We start from the raw sequence: 13,117 nt of genomic DNA, 5'->3' as shown, positions 1-13,117 counted from the left end.
CCTTCTTTTCTGCCAAAGGTGGTCTTGCCTTTTCATATCAATCAGTCAGTGGTCCTCCCAGTCTTGGGTAGTCGGGAAAGCTCTTCGGAGCAGAAGCAGTTGCGCAAGTTGGATGTCTGTCAAGTCCTTCGGTGGACCCAAGAGTTCCGAAAGTCAGATCATCTTTTTGTTCTCTTGGTGGGTGCTCGAAAGGGGGATAGTGCTTCCAAGGCTACCATTATGCGCTGGATCAAGAAGATTATCGCTTCCACATTCCTTCTTCAAAAGAAACCTGTTCCGGAATTTCTCAAGGCTCATTCCACTTGGAGTCAGGTAGCTTCTTGGGCTGAGTCTTCTCTGATGCCTTCGGTGGATATCTGTAAAGCTGTGGTTTGGTCTTCTTTGCATTCCTTTTTGTGATACTATCGTGTGTACGTTCAGGTGCATCAGGATGCGGTATTCGGTGAGCGTGTTTTGGTGGTGGCCCTACGGGGGTCCCACCCATGATGAGTACTGCTTTGGTATGTCCCATCAGTGAAGCTGTACCAGTCTAGAGAAGTGGTAAAGAAGGAGAAATTAGGATCTTACCTGCTAATTTTCTTTCTTTTAGATTCTCCAGACCAGAACAGCACCCCACCCTATCTGTCTGTTCTTAAGGATTTTTCACGTGAAAAGTGGTATTTTTTCTGTGGGTTCTAGTATTTTTTTAGGGCCAGGGAGATCAAAAGAATAGTAGCTTAAGGGGTTTTATCTGTACATCTTAAAAACAGTATTGCTCATTGTTCGTTGTTGCTCCTGTTGGGAGCGTTGTTACTGTTGGGTTTTTTTTGTTTTTTTTAAATTTCTTTATTCATTTTTAAACTTACATCAAGTATACAGTAAATATCAACCAAATATAATACAACATCACTTGAAAAATTTTCAATATCATACACCAAGAAGATTTAACCCCCACCCCCCTCCCAAATTCATATACAACTAATATATATCTCATGAAAATAATATCTTACGAGAATCATCTATATATTTTTAATAGAAAAACAAGAAATCCCCCTCCCCCCCAAAAACCACATGTGTATTAAGATTGGGAAAAGTGTAACTTATTCATTACTATAATTTAATAATGATCCCCACACATCCTTAAATTTATTATAATAACCTTTTTGAACAGCCAACGCTCTTTCCATTTTATACACATGACAAACTGAAGACCACCAAAAACAATAATTCAGTCTTCTACAGTCCCAATTATGTGTTATTTGTTGGATGGCAACTCCTGTTAATATCAATAAAAGCTTGTTGTTATTAGCAGATATTTGACATTTAGCTCTCATAGTCATGCCAAATAAAATTATGTCATATGACAATGCTACATGGTTCTCTAACAAACAATTTATTTGATCCCAAATAGACTCCCAAAAAGCCTTAATGAATGGACAATCTAAAATAATAATAAAATGCTAGCCGCGCATGCGCACTCAGACCTGCGTGATCTGTAATCCCTGTTCCGTGAGATGTAGGTCCGTGGCTTTGCAGGAGTGCGCATGCGCGGGTCCCCAGTCACTCCCCTCCTCCCGCCCTCACTCACCATGGAAGCCAGGCAAGCTCTCTCCCTGCCCGCGTCCTCAGCAGGGAACACACCTCCCGCCCTAACTCGCCGCCGCCTGTTGCTGCTGATCCTCCTGTAAAGAGTAGCCTGCGATGGTGTCCGGCTTTAGCGAACCTCGCAGGCCGCTCTCCAACCTCGGTAGCACGTTCCCTCTGACGCACGGGATCGCGTCAGAGGGAACGTGCTACCGAGTTGGAGAGCGGCCTGCGAGGTTCGCTAAAGCCGGACACCATCGTAGGCTGCTCTTTACAGGAAGATCAGCCACCACAGGAAAAGCCGCCGAAAAAAAAACTTCAGTCGCAGCAGGCCAGCCCGCGGGAAGGGAAGGAGGAGGGGCCGAACGGAGCAGGGCAGCTCACGGTAAGAGAAGGGAATGGGGGGTGGGTGGGGGAAAATGCTGCTACTACTTCACAGGGACCTGGAGGGGAAGAGAAATACTGCTACTGCTTCTGCAAAGGAAAGTGGGGGGGGGGGAAGAGAAGGGAATGGGGGGTGGGTGGGGGAAAATGCTGCTACTACTTCACAGGGATCTGGAGGGGAAGGGAAATATCACTGCTGCTTCTGCAGAAGAAAGTGGGGGGGGAGAGAAGTGAATGGGGGGGGGAATGCTGCTACTACTTCACAGGGACCTGGAGGGGAAGGGAAATATCACTGCTGCTTCTGCAAAGGAAAGTGGGGGGGGGGAGAAGGGAATGGGGGGTGGGTGGGGGAAAATGCTGCTACTACTTCACAGGGATCTGGAGGGGAAAGGAAATATCACTGCTTCTGCAAAGGAAAGTGGGGGGGAGAGAAGGGAATGAGGGGTGGGGGAATGATGCTACTACTTCACAGGGACCTGGAGGGGAAGGGAATATCACTGCTGCTTCTGCAAAGGAAAGTGGGGTGGGGGGAGACAGACAGAAAGAAAGAAAGACAGACAGACAAAGGGTGCCAGGGAGAGAGAGAAAAATAGCAGGAGGGAGAGAGACAGAAAGAAAGGAAGACAGACAGGTATATATTCTAGCACCCATTAATGTAATGGGCTTAAACACTAGTAAAACAATAAATGATCAAAAGTTCCAGCTTCAAAATGACAATGCCAACATCTATTAGACTTAGAGCAATCCAATTTTTGTAAACGAACAGAGGTCCAGAGTGCTCTATGCAACAGGAAAAACCATGTTTGCCTCATAGATGCAGACATTGTACACTTCATCCTCCAGGACCAAATACGTGGCCATTGAGATGCACTAATTTGATGCTTAATCTCAGTGCTCCAAATATCTCTAAGTCCAGTTTTTGGTTTCTTATTTAAATAGCCAGATAATAATTTATACCACTGCGCGGCCTGGTGACCCAGGAAGTCTGCCTGAAAGCATAAAAAATCCAAACTAAATTGATTATTAAGAGATTTCCATTCAGGGAACCCTGCCTGAATAGCCTGCTTCAGTTGCAACCACTTATAACTTTGTTTTTTATTTAGACCAAATTTAAGTTGCAGCTGTGAAAAATCCAGCAGTTTGCCATTAGATATAACATCATTTAAGGTTTGTATACCTGCTTTAATCCAATCCTTCCAGACAATCTTAAAACCGCCTATTTGGATCCTGCGGTTTAGCCATATATTTTGATATGTAGATTTTTGAATTGGAAGAGGTGTTAAATTATTAATAAATCGTAAAGTTTTCCATGTGTCCATTAATATTCTATTGTTTTTCCGAATTCTAGGCATTTTGATACTAAGAAGATGACGACGTCTAATGGGAAACATGAGTTGCCATTCCAAATATAACCAATCTGGTAGCTGTTCCATGAGTTCTGGGAGGACCCAATACATACCTTGACGCATAATATAGGATTGATGGTACCTATAAAAATTTGGAAAATTTACCCCACCCTCCACAATTGGCTTTTGTAAGGTCACTAAGGCAATTCTTGCTCTTTTACCCAGCCAAATAAACTTAATCAACATACTATTCAACTTTTTATAAAAAGACCCCTGAAAAAAAACTGGAATCATACCCATTTGATAACAAACAGGCAATATCATCATCTTAACAATTTGGACTCTTCCTCATCAAGATAGATGCAACAGATTCCATTGTTCACATAACTTTGTTACTTTTTGCAATAAAGTCTTTTCATTTATTTTCATCGTCTCTTCAATTGTCTTTTTTATCCAAATTCCTAGATATTTTATTCCTTCCTCCTTCCAAATAAAAGGAAATGAATCGAATAAACCTTTTGTGTAATATACATTTAAAGGGAGAACTTCTGACTTAGTCCAATTTATTTTATATCCCGAAAATTTCCCAAAATTCTCAATCAAATCAAGCAAACATGGAATGGTTGACTCAGGATTTCTCAAATGAAGCAATATATCATCTGCGTAAGCAGATACTTTATATTCCTTTCCAGAACGTGGAATACCTTGAATCTCCTTTACCTGTTGAATAGCCAACAACAAGGGTTCAAGTACTATATCAAACAACAAAGGAGACTCCCCTTTGCAACTTGAAAGAATCTGAAAAATTATTATCAATATATAATCTTGCAACAGGAGAGTTATACAACGTTTGAATCATTTGTATAAATCCTGATCCCATACCAAACCACTCCATAGCTTGATACATAAAGGCCAATTCTACCCGATCAAAAGCCTTCTCTGCATCCAATGACACAGAGAAGGCCGGATCATTTAATTCCTTTGTTAGAAGAGTATTGTTAGAAGAGTGCCTCTGAGCAACAAAACCCGTTTGATGCATACCAATAATGTAAGGAAGAGCCTTAGCCAAACGTAAAGCCAAAAGTTTAGCCAATAATTTCCCATCAACATTAATTAAAGAAATAGGCCTGTAATTCGAAACCAAAGTAGGATCTTTATTTAGCTTCGGCAAAATAATAGTTAATGATTCTGCCATAGTACCTGTAATACAACCTTTATTTAGTTGTGTCAAATATAAATTTAATAAATGAGGTAATAAGATAATTTGAAAAGATTTATAAAACTCTACAGTATAACCATCACCACCTGGAGCAGACCCAACTCTAAGAGACTTCAATGCAGTTTGTAATTCTTTTAGTGATATAGGCTCTTCTAAACTTCTTTTTATATGATCTGGAACCTTCAGACCCTCGTGTAAAGTTTAAGTTCGCCTGCCTCTGTTTTAAAGTTTTCTACGGTCTAACCCCTAAATACATCACTGATCTATTCTCCTTCTCAGCCAACAAACACAAGAGAAGCTCCCACTCGTACTTCGTTTCTCCCCCGGTTAGAGGATGCAAACTAAAAAAACACCATAGCATCTTCTCTCACATCAGGCTGCTCTATGGGGTAAAGACCTAGAACAACTCCTATTGCCCACCACTTATGAGGTATTCAGGAAACGCCTCAAAACTCACCTATTCCTGAAATACCTAGACAGCTGACCCACTTCCCTCCTTCTCCTCTCTTGCCCTTTCTCCCCATTGTTCCCACATCCCTTAAGTTAACTCAACTTGTACGTCAACTCAACTTGTACTCCACTAATCTTCTGTAAACCGCATAGAACTTAACGGTATTGCGGTATATAAACTGTTATTATTATTATTATTAATTATAAAAAATCAATGCCATCCTTTTCCCTATCTAAATAAGACTCAGAAGAATAAAGGTTTTTATAGAAATTTAAAAATTGCTTTAGAATAGGACCAATTTGAAAATGTGTAACTCCTTTTTCATCCTTAATTATACTTATTTTTGATTTCCTTTTCTTTACTTTAAGATAATTAGCCAATAATCTTCCCGCCTTATTAGAGCTTCCATAATACAGAGCTTGATGTGAGAAAATATCATTTCTTGCTAATTTATAGGACATCTCATCCCATAAGGTTTCTATAGAGATTTCCTCTGTATTATTGATTTGAAAATATTTAGTAATTTTTAATTTAAAATCTTCACAAAATTTTGAATCCGCAAGCAATGTATTATCAAATCTCCATACTGGTCTATTATCATTATCAATAACATTAAATTCAACCCACATGATCCGACAAAATAATTGGATCAATGGAGGCTTGTGAAACCTGATGTATTAAATTATTTGAAATAAAAACATAATCTATTCTTGAAAAAGATTTATGAACATGAGAACAAAAAGAAAATTCTCGATCATTAAAATGAAGAATATGCCATATATCTTTTAAATTAGAAGATTGTACAAAATTATCTAACCCTAATGACTTTATAACTTTACTAGGTTTTTTATCCAATAAAGGATCCATAACTGCATTGAAATCTCCCGCCACTACTAAATTAGAAGCAGCCAGTGGCAAAACCAACTGTTGTCGAGACTTATAGAACTCTATTTGGTTCGAATTGGGGGCATATACATTGAAAAGCGACAAAGTAGTATTACCCATACTCATGTTAATATGCAACCATCTTCCTAATGGATCAGAAGCTATCATACTAAACATTGCATTACATTTTTTATTAACCAAAATAGCAACTCCAGCCTTTTTCCCCACTGCAGGGGCAAAAAAACAATGTTTCACCCAATTCCCCTCCAGCTTTTTAGATTCTTCAGCAGACAGATGCGTCTCTTGGATATAACAGATATCCGCATTCTGATGTTTTAAGAATAAGAGCGTTTTTTTCCTCTTAATCGGATGGTTTAGACCATAGTTCTTCAACCGCCGGTCCGCGGACCGGTGCCGGTCCGCAGAAAATTCCTGCCGGTCCGCACAGGACCAGCAAGATGGACGCCGTTAAATTTCCTGTCCCGGTGGTGTTCGCGGAAATCTTCTGTTCTTCCCAGCCTCGGACGATCAAGACAGGCTGCCGACGTCGGCCATTCCCTCTGTGAGTCTCGCCTATGCGGAAACAGGAAGTTGAAACAAAATAGGCTGGACTCAGAGAGGAAAGATCCCAATATCGGCAGCCTGTCTTGATCGCTGCCCCTGCCGAGTCGCCGAAGAGGGCCGCGGGGAAAGTGCAGGCAGAGAGGAGATGGTCAGCGTGCGCGGGGAGGTCAGCGGGTCGATTGGGGCCATCAGCAGCGTTTGTGCTGAGAGTCTGCCCACGTGCAGGATGCGGCGGGTAGGGGCCTCCGGCTCGTCTTGGGTGGCAGGGCCTATGGTGCAAAGCTGTTTTTGCCGGCTTGGGAGGGGGGCGCGAATGTGCAGGGCACAGCAGGAGTAAGATCATGGGGAGCCTTCAACAGTGGCTGTCTCCTCTCCTAGCAGCTCTGTACTTACCAGGGCAGTGATTCACTTTGGCAACTTCCCCTTTCCTCAGAGGCGGCAACGGACCCAAGGCTGCCTAAGTAAATCACTGCTGCAGGCAAGTACTGAGAGCTGCTGGAAGGAGAGGAAGCCACTGTTGGAGGCTGGGAAGCAGCTGGATAAAGGGAGAGCTGCTACTGGACCTGGAGGGAGGTAGAAGGAGAGATGCTACTGGGAGGGGAGGAGGGAAAGGGATAGGAAGAGAGTTAATATTGGATAGGGGGAAGGAGGGAAGGGAGAAGGGAAAAAGGAAAGAAACAGGTGGCAGGGAGATTACAGGAGGGGAAGGGGATCAGGGTGGAATGGAGAGATCAGATGAGGGAAAGGGGAGAGACAGAGGAATGAGAAAGTAGAGAGAGATTGATGCTGGAAAGGGGGTCAGCAGAGAAATGAGAGATGGATAAAGATGCTAGATCTGGTGTAGGAGAGATAAAAATGAAGAAAGCAGTGAAGCTGGAATAAACAAAGGGATTGAGGGGTACAGATAAGAGTAGAGGTAGATTATAGGGATGGGATTAGAGGTAAGTTACAAAATTAATCAGAGACCACTGTTCAGGCACTAGGCCTGATGGGCCGCCACGGGAGCGGACCGCTGAGCAAGATGGACCTCTGGTCTGACTTAGCGGGGGCAACTTCTTATGTTCTTATTTGAATGGAGTTTGCCCATCTCTGAATGATGTAAAAAGGAGAGAGGAGGCACAGGCTGGATGGAAAGGGGAGAGGGGCATAGAAAGAAGTCAGATACATATGGAAGGGGGAGAGGCCAGACAGTGGATGGAACGGGCAGACGCTGGAAGGAAGAGTGGAAAAAAGATGAAAGCAGAGACCACAAAAGGTAGAAAAAAAATCATTTTATTTCTATTTTGTCATTACAATATATCAGATTTGAAATATATATCCTGCTAGAGACATAACTGGGGACTGCAAAGCCTAACACTATTCCTATCATGTGTGACTGCAGTATTCTGTTAACATGATATTTTTGTGTAGCATTCTGTAATAATTTGGCTTGTTCAGTTTTCTTGATAGTAGAGGGGATATATGTGAAGGGGAGGGGAGACAGGGGTTTTGTTGGTCCCTGCTCTGAATATTTATATTTCTAAAATGACAATTGTACAGAATATTGTTTCTTTTTATACTTTAATAAAATACGTTCAATATAAAATCATAACTGAGGCTTGTGCAGATGGGATCAGATGGTTTGTGGGGACCGAGCTTGCGGAGACGGGGCGAAAATGTGTTTTTTTTATTTCGGTCTTAGTAGTTTGCCGGTCCACAAAATAATTCTTTTATTTCTGCCGGTCCACGGGTGTAAAAAGGTTGAAGAACACTGGTTTAGACCATTTACATTTAACAAAAATATTTTCAATAACATTATGACTTATTATGGATTGAACCTCCAAAAATCTTTAAGCAAAGAAAATTATATTGAAAATAAATTATACTTACACTTTCCCCAAAATCAAATGTGAAAAACACAAACCCCCACCCATCCCCTACCCCAAATTTGAAACCCCCACCCTTTCCCTCCCATCCCTCCCAAATCAAAAGTGAATACTTGGAGACACACATGTGGATTCAGGTGACGAATAACCCCCTACAGGATAAATTATTATATTTTATTATCAAAATACAATAAGTTATCCATTTTATATCAGCCCAAATTATATATAAATGAAATATCATACTTTTAAATAAAATACTCAAAATCATTACCATTCATATATATCTAGACGTCCCATATATAACATTAACCCTATTATTTGGGCAAAAAATGATTCATACAATACCTAAAAAATCCTATATAATTACCAAATAACTAATTTATGTATATAATTATATACCTCCAACAAAAATTTTCATTCTTCGTTCTCATTACTACTGTAAAGATAATCAATAAGTAATAAAAGATTATCCTAGTAATTAAAGTTATCTCCTCATCAATAATATGTTTCTCAATACACAAATAAAACTCATTTAAAGCCAAATCTCCTTGTAAATCATGTACTAAAAATTATATTAAATACATCACCCAATATCATATGTAATACACAGAATATTCTATTCTGTTTCCTTACTGGAACCACTCAAAATGTGACTAGCCCTATCTTCATGCTGTGTAACCAGGTAATAAACAAAAGATCAATATCAATATTCCAATCACATACTATCAAAAAGGACATGTTAACAGCTATTAGAAGACACTGAAACAAGCAATAAAATGCAAAAATGACTCACCTATTACAATACCAATATATCTTACATAACTAAAGGAAATTAAAAATTAAACAAAATTAAAAGATCAAACCTTTTCTTTTAAGTAAAAATAGGCTTTCACAATATATCATACTTATCAGTTCCTAGAAACAGCCTTAGGATTAATAAATAACCCACTACAGCACATTCCAGTAAATATATCATGTTAGAAATGTACAAATCTTCTTTCTGACTCAGCCCATAAATACACTTAGAATTTTAAATTCTTCAAACCAACGAATAATGACTCCTCTAAAGAATGGACTTAATGAACATTCCAAAATTTGCATACTAACATCTTGAATGACTTTAGAGAGTTATTATAATGAGTGAAGCAACTGCTCTTGCCTTTCCCAATTCTCAGAATCATGTCACTGTCTCTGAAAATAACATTCCGCTGATCACTCCACAAGTACTAACACACCCTGAAATGACTTACAGGTGAATATTAATTAGGTTCTGATGTTTGGAAAGAGCTTCAAATAAGGAAAAAATATCATACAAAGGGACCTGCACAAACCATATGGCATACTCTTTGAAACCAGTTCTTTCAATTGCTGGCTTTGTTACTGGAAATCTTCACGGGTTGACAGGTCAGCAAGATAACACTCCAAAGTTTCAATTCGCTGATGACTCTTCATTTTGCTCCGACTCCTATTTACACTTCTTTTCAGAGTGTTAATGTGTTTATCTCGTCCCTTCACCCTCTCTTCCTGTTTCTTTGTTTCTTTAGTGTGTTTCTCTATTGTCTTTTTAAGAATGATTCCAGCTCTCACTGCTTCCACCTCCGATGCGGTCAGTTTCTTTCCCAGGTCACACTTTTCCTCGCTGAAAGAATCAACCTTCTCAGCAAACTGCGCTCGTAAGAATGAAATCTCTCTTTGCAGTTCCTGTAATCTCAGCAAGCAGATATCCCCACAAGAGGCAGTATGGCTGAGCAGGGCACTGTGCAACTGCAGCTCACTCGCATACACCTTCTATTCAAGCTGTGAAATGTGCTGCCTCTGCCTCTCCACTAGCATGTCCTTTTCCTTCAGCACGGACTCACTGGCCTTCAGGACTCTGTCCCACTGACAAGTCTCAATAGAATGCAGAGGAGCGGCATACTAACAGAATATTAAGAAACAGGATCCTCACAACGTAACCACCAGAGAAGCAATACTGTACTTAAAAGTATTTAATATTTATATTGACATTGCTACTGCCACTAATGTCCTTAGGCCAGTAAGTGACAAAAGGCTGCCTGTCTACAACACCTGCTGGAAAAACAGGCGGAAACTGGCCAGGAAAATCACCTCCTTCCATTTATATTTATATTAGGAGGGTGAAACAAAAGCCCCGGAAAAGAGGTATGACAAGCCATTCAGCGTTGTTACTGTTATATTTAGCAATGTTTAATTCTGCTTGGCTATTCGACAGACTGAGGTATAAGAGAAAAGCATAGCTAGTTCTACTACAGCCAAAAGATTTTGTCTCCGTCTCCTCCTGCTGGTCTTGATGAGCTATTACCTCTCAGTGAAGCTGTACTGGTCTGAAGAGTCTAAAAGAAAGAAAATTAGCAGGTAAGAACCTAATTTTTTTTAAAGGCCGTCTCTTAATTTATAAAGCTGTATATTGAGGGAAATGCCTAGAGTTTCTTTCTGAAATAAGAAAACTTTATATTTTATTTTTTTTGTTCTATATAGGATCTAATGTTTTACTTGGGATGAAAGATTCTAAAGCTCCAGAAACTCCAAGGTAAGGATTTTAAGGTAATATTAGAAATAGAGATAAAATTAACCTCCTGTTTATATACCAGTATGATCCATTTCAGCTTTTTTTCTAAGTTTTTAATGGACAGTGACTCTTAATAGCTGTAATTCCCGAAGTTGTATTTGCATAAGTTTGGGTCTAAATGTGCTAGGTTAAACTCTGTGCTAGCTGGATTCCTGAGGGATGGGTGGCTCAAATCTTGAAATACATGTGCCTCATGGGAAACCTTGATATGTAGCACCATAGTTTTTAAAAACTATTTAGATTTTGTGATAGATAAAGCTTTATGAATTTAGATTAGGACACAGAATAGTGCTAACAGGTGTTTGTGGTTTGGTTCACTTTCATCGCATATTTTATTTTACATTTTTTAATACATTTTAATAATATGCTATATGAGTTAGAAACATACTTTTCATACACATCCTTTTCCATTCTCTTGAATAATATGATTGTGTACGATTGGGTGTTTTATTGGTTTCATTGTTTTATACTATATTTTTATATTATGGTAATGGTTCGTAAAGGTCTTATGATATATGTATAATTAATGTCTACATTGATAATATAGTATTTATACATGTCATTATTTGTATTGTTTTTATCATTCAAAAAATGTTGTATATGTATATTCATTTTCTATATTTTGAAACATCTCATGTTTTATGTATTCTTCATGGTTCATTAATTATTTTGTTTATGTTTTTAATATATGGATGTGTATGAACATATTTTTATGGTTTACTAATAGTTTCATTGTTTATATAGCTGTGTATGCGCATATAGGATCTCAGGTAACGCTCACAACTGGTTCCAAAGCTTCCTAAAAACTCGAACATACAGAGTCAAGTCAAAGGAGCACATATCCGACCCATGGTCAAACCCATGCGGAGTACCACAAGGATCACCATTATCACCAATATTATTCAACCTCTTCATAGCATCCCTCGGCATAACCCTAGACGCCCTAAACACAGTATCATTCAGCTACGCGGATGACATAACTATCATCCTCCCATTTAACAGTCAAGACCCCTTACCCACAAACCACTTGAAAATAATAATGGAAACGGTAGAAAAATGGATGTCAAGTCATAAACTAAAACTGAACACGGAAAAAACCAAATTCCTCCTTCTAGAGAAGGAAAAAAAACCATCTTTCACTGAACTAGAATTAAATACAATCAAGTACCCAATGCAAAACACACTCAAAATCCTGGGAATACAACTTGACAGAAATTGCACAATGCAGACTCATATCCACAAAATCATCCAAAGAGCATTCTTCACTATGCGTAATCTGAGAAAAATAAGAAAATACTTCAACAAAGATCAATACAAGTTATTGGTACAATCCCTGGTACTAAGTATGTTAGATTATTGCAACAGCCTCTACTTATCTTGCCCAAACTATATGTTAAGACAACTGCAGTCGGTTCAGAACACGGCCCTCAGACTCATCTACTCCCTTGGCAAATATGACCACATCACCAACGCATACCTAGACTCACACTGGCTACCAATAAAAGCAAGATCCCAGTTCAAATTCTACTGTCTACTATACAAAGTAACACACGGAACAGCACCCATATACCTAAATAACAGACTACACCGTAACCTATCTCATAGATTAAGGAGAACTCGGAGCCTATTCATTCACCCCCCTCTCAACGGAACAAGACGAAAGAAAATATACGACAGCCTTTTAGCGACACAAGCAGCAAAGATTGATCCCACCATCAACAACCTACTGATAAATTCAACAGACATCAAAATATTCCGAAAAGAAATCAAAACTCATCTCTTCAAAAAACACTTTCCATCATCATAACCCCTCAACAACAATAGAAAATACTCCCATGACCACCACCATCACCACCATAACAATACATCAGAACCCTGACTCTTATTATTTCTATTCATCACAACAACCTATCAGAATCCTGACTTTACTATATCTACTCATCACAACTACTTATCATAATCTACTAGCTTTCAAGTTCTTCCGAAAAACCCAGATTAACAATTGTATCTTGACACACTCTTGAATTTATGTACTGCACCGCTACTGGAAATGTCCAGTCTTATAAATTGTAATCCGCTTAGAACCGCAAGGCACAAGCGGAATATAAATCACTAATGTAATGTAATGTAATATATTTTCAAAATCAAATGTGTATGTAATCATCATATGTCTATGTTTTAGACTCCTGAGGTTGGCCCTATGGGGCCGAAACACGATCCTGTCGAGTCATTTCAATCAATAAAGAAAATTGA

At 39.2% G+C, this 13,117-nt stretch overlaps 1 protein-coding gene across 6 annotated transcripts in view; it reads left to right on the top strand.

Moving 5' to 3' along the window:
- Positions 1-13,117, top strand: part of SENP1 (SUMO specific peptidase 1) — a 311,959-nt gene that overhangs the window by 87,600 nt on the left and 211,242 nt on the right. For all 6 annotated transcript variants that reach the window (XM_033935398.1, XM_033935399.1, XM_033935400.1 and 3 more), the window contains one exon: positions 10,774-10,825. In XM_033935398.1, coding sequence (XP_033791289.1) covers positions 10,774-10,825 — 52 coding nt within the window. The remainder of the gene's footprint in view (positions 1-10,773; positions 10,826-13,117) is intronic.

The sequence above is a fragment of the Geotrypetes seraphini genome, chromosome 3 (genome assembly GCF_902459505.1).
Source record: "Geotrypetes seraphini chromosome 3, aGeoSer1.1, whole genome shotgun sequence".
Classification (NCBI taxonomy): domain Eukaryota; kingdom Metazoa; phylum Chordata; class Amphibia; order Gymnophiona; family Dermophiidae; genus Geotrypetes; species Geotrypetes seraphini.
This window is presented reverse-complemented; position numbering and strand designations above follow the sequence as displayed.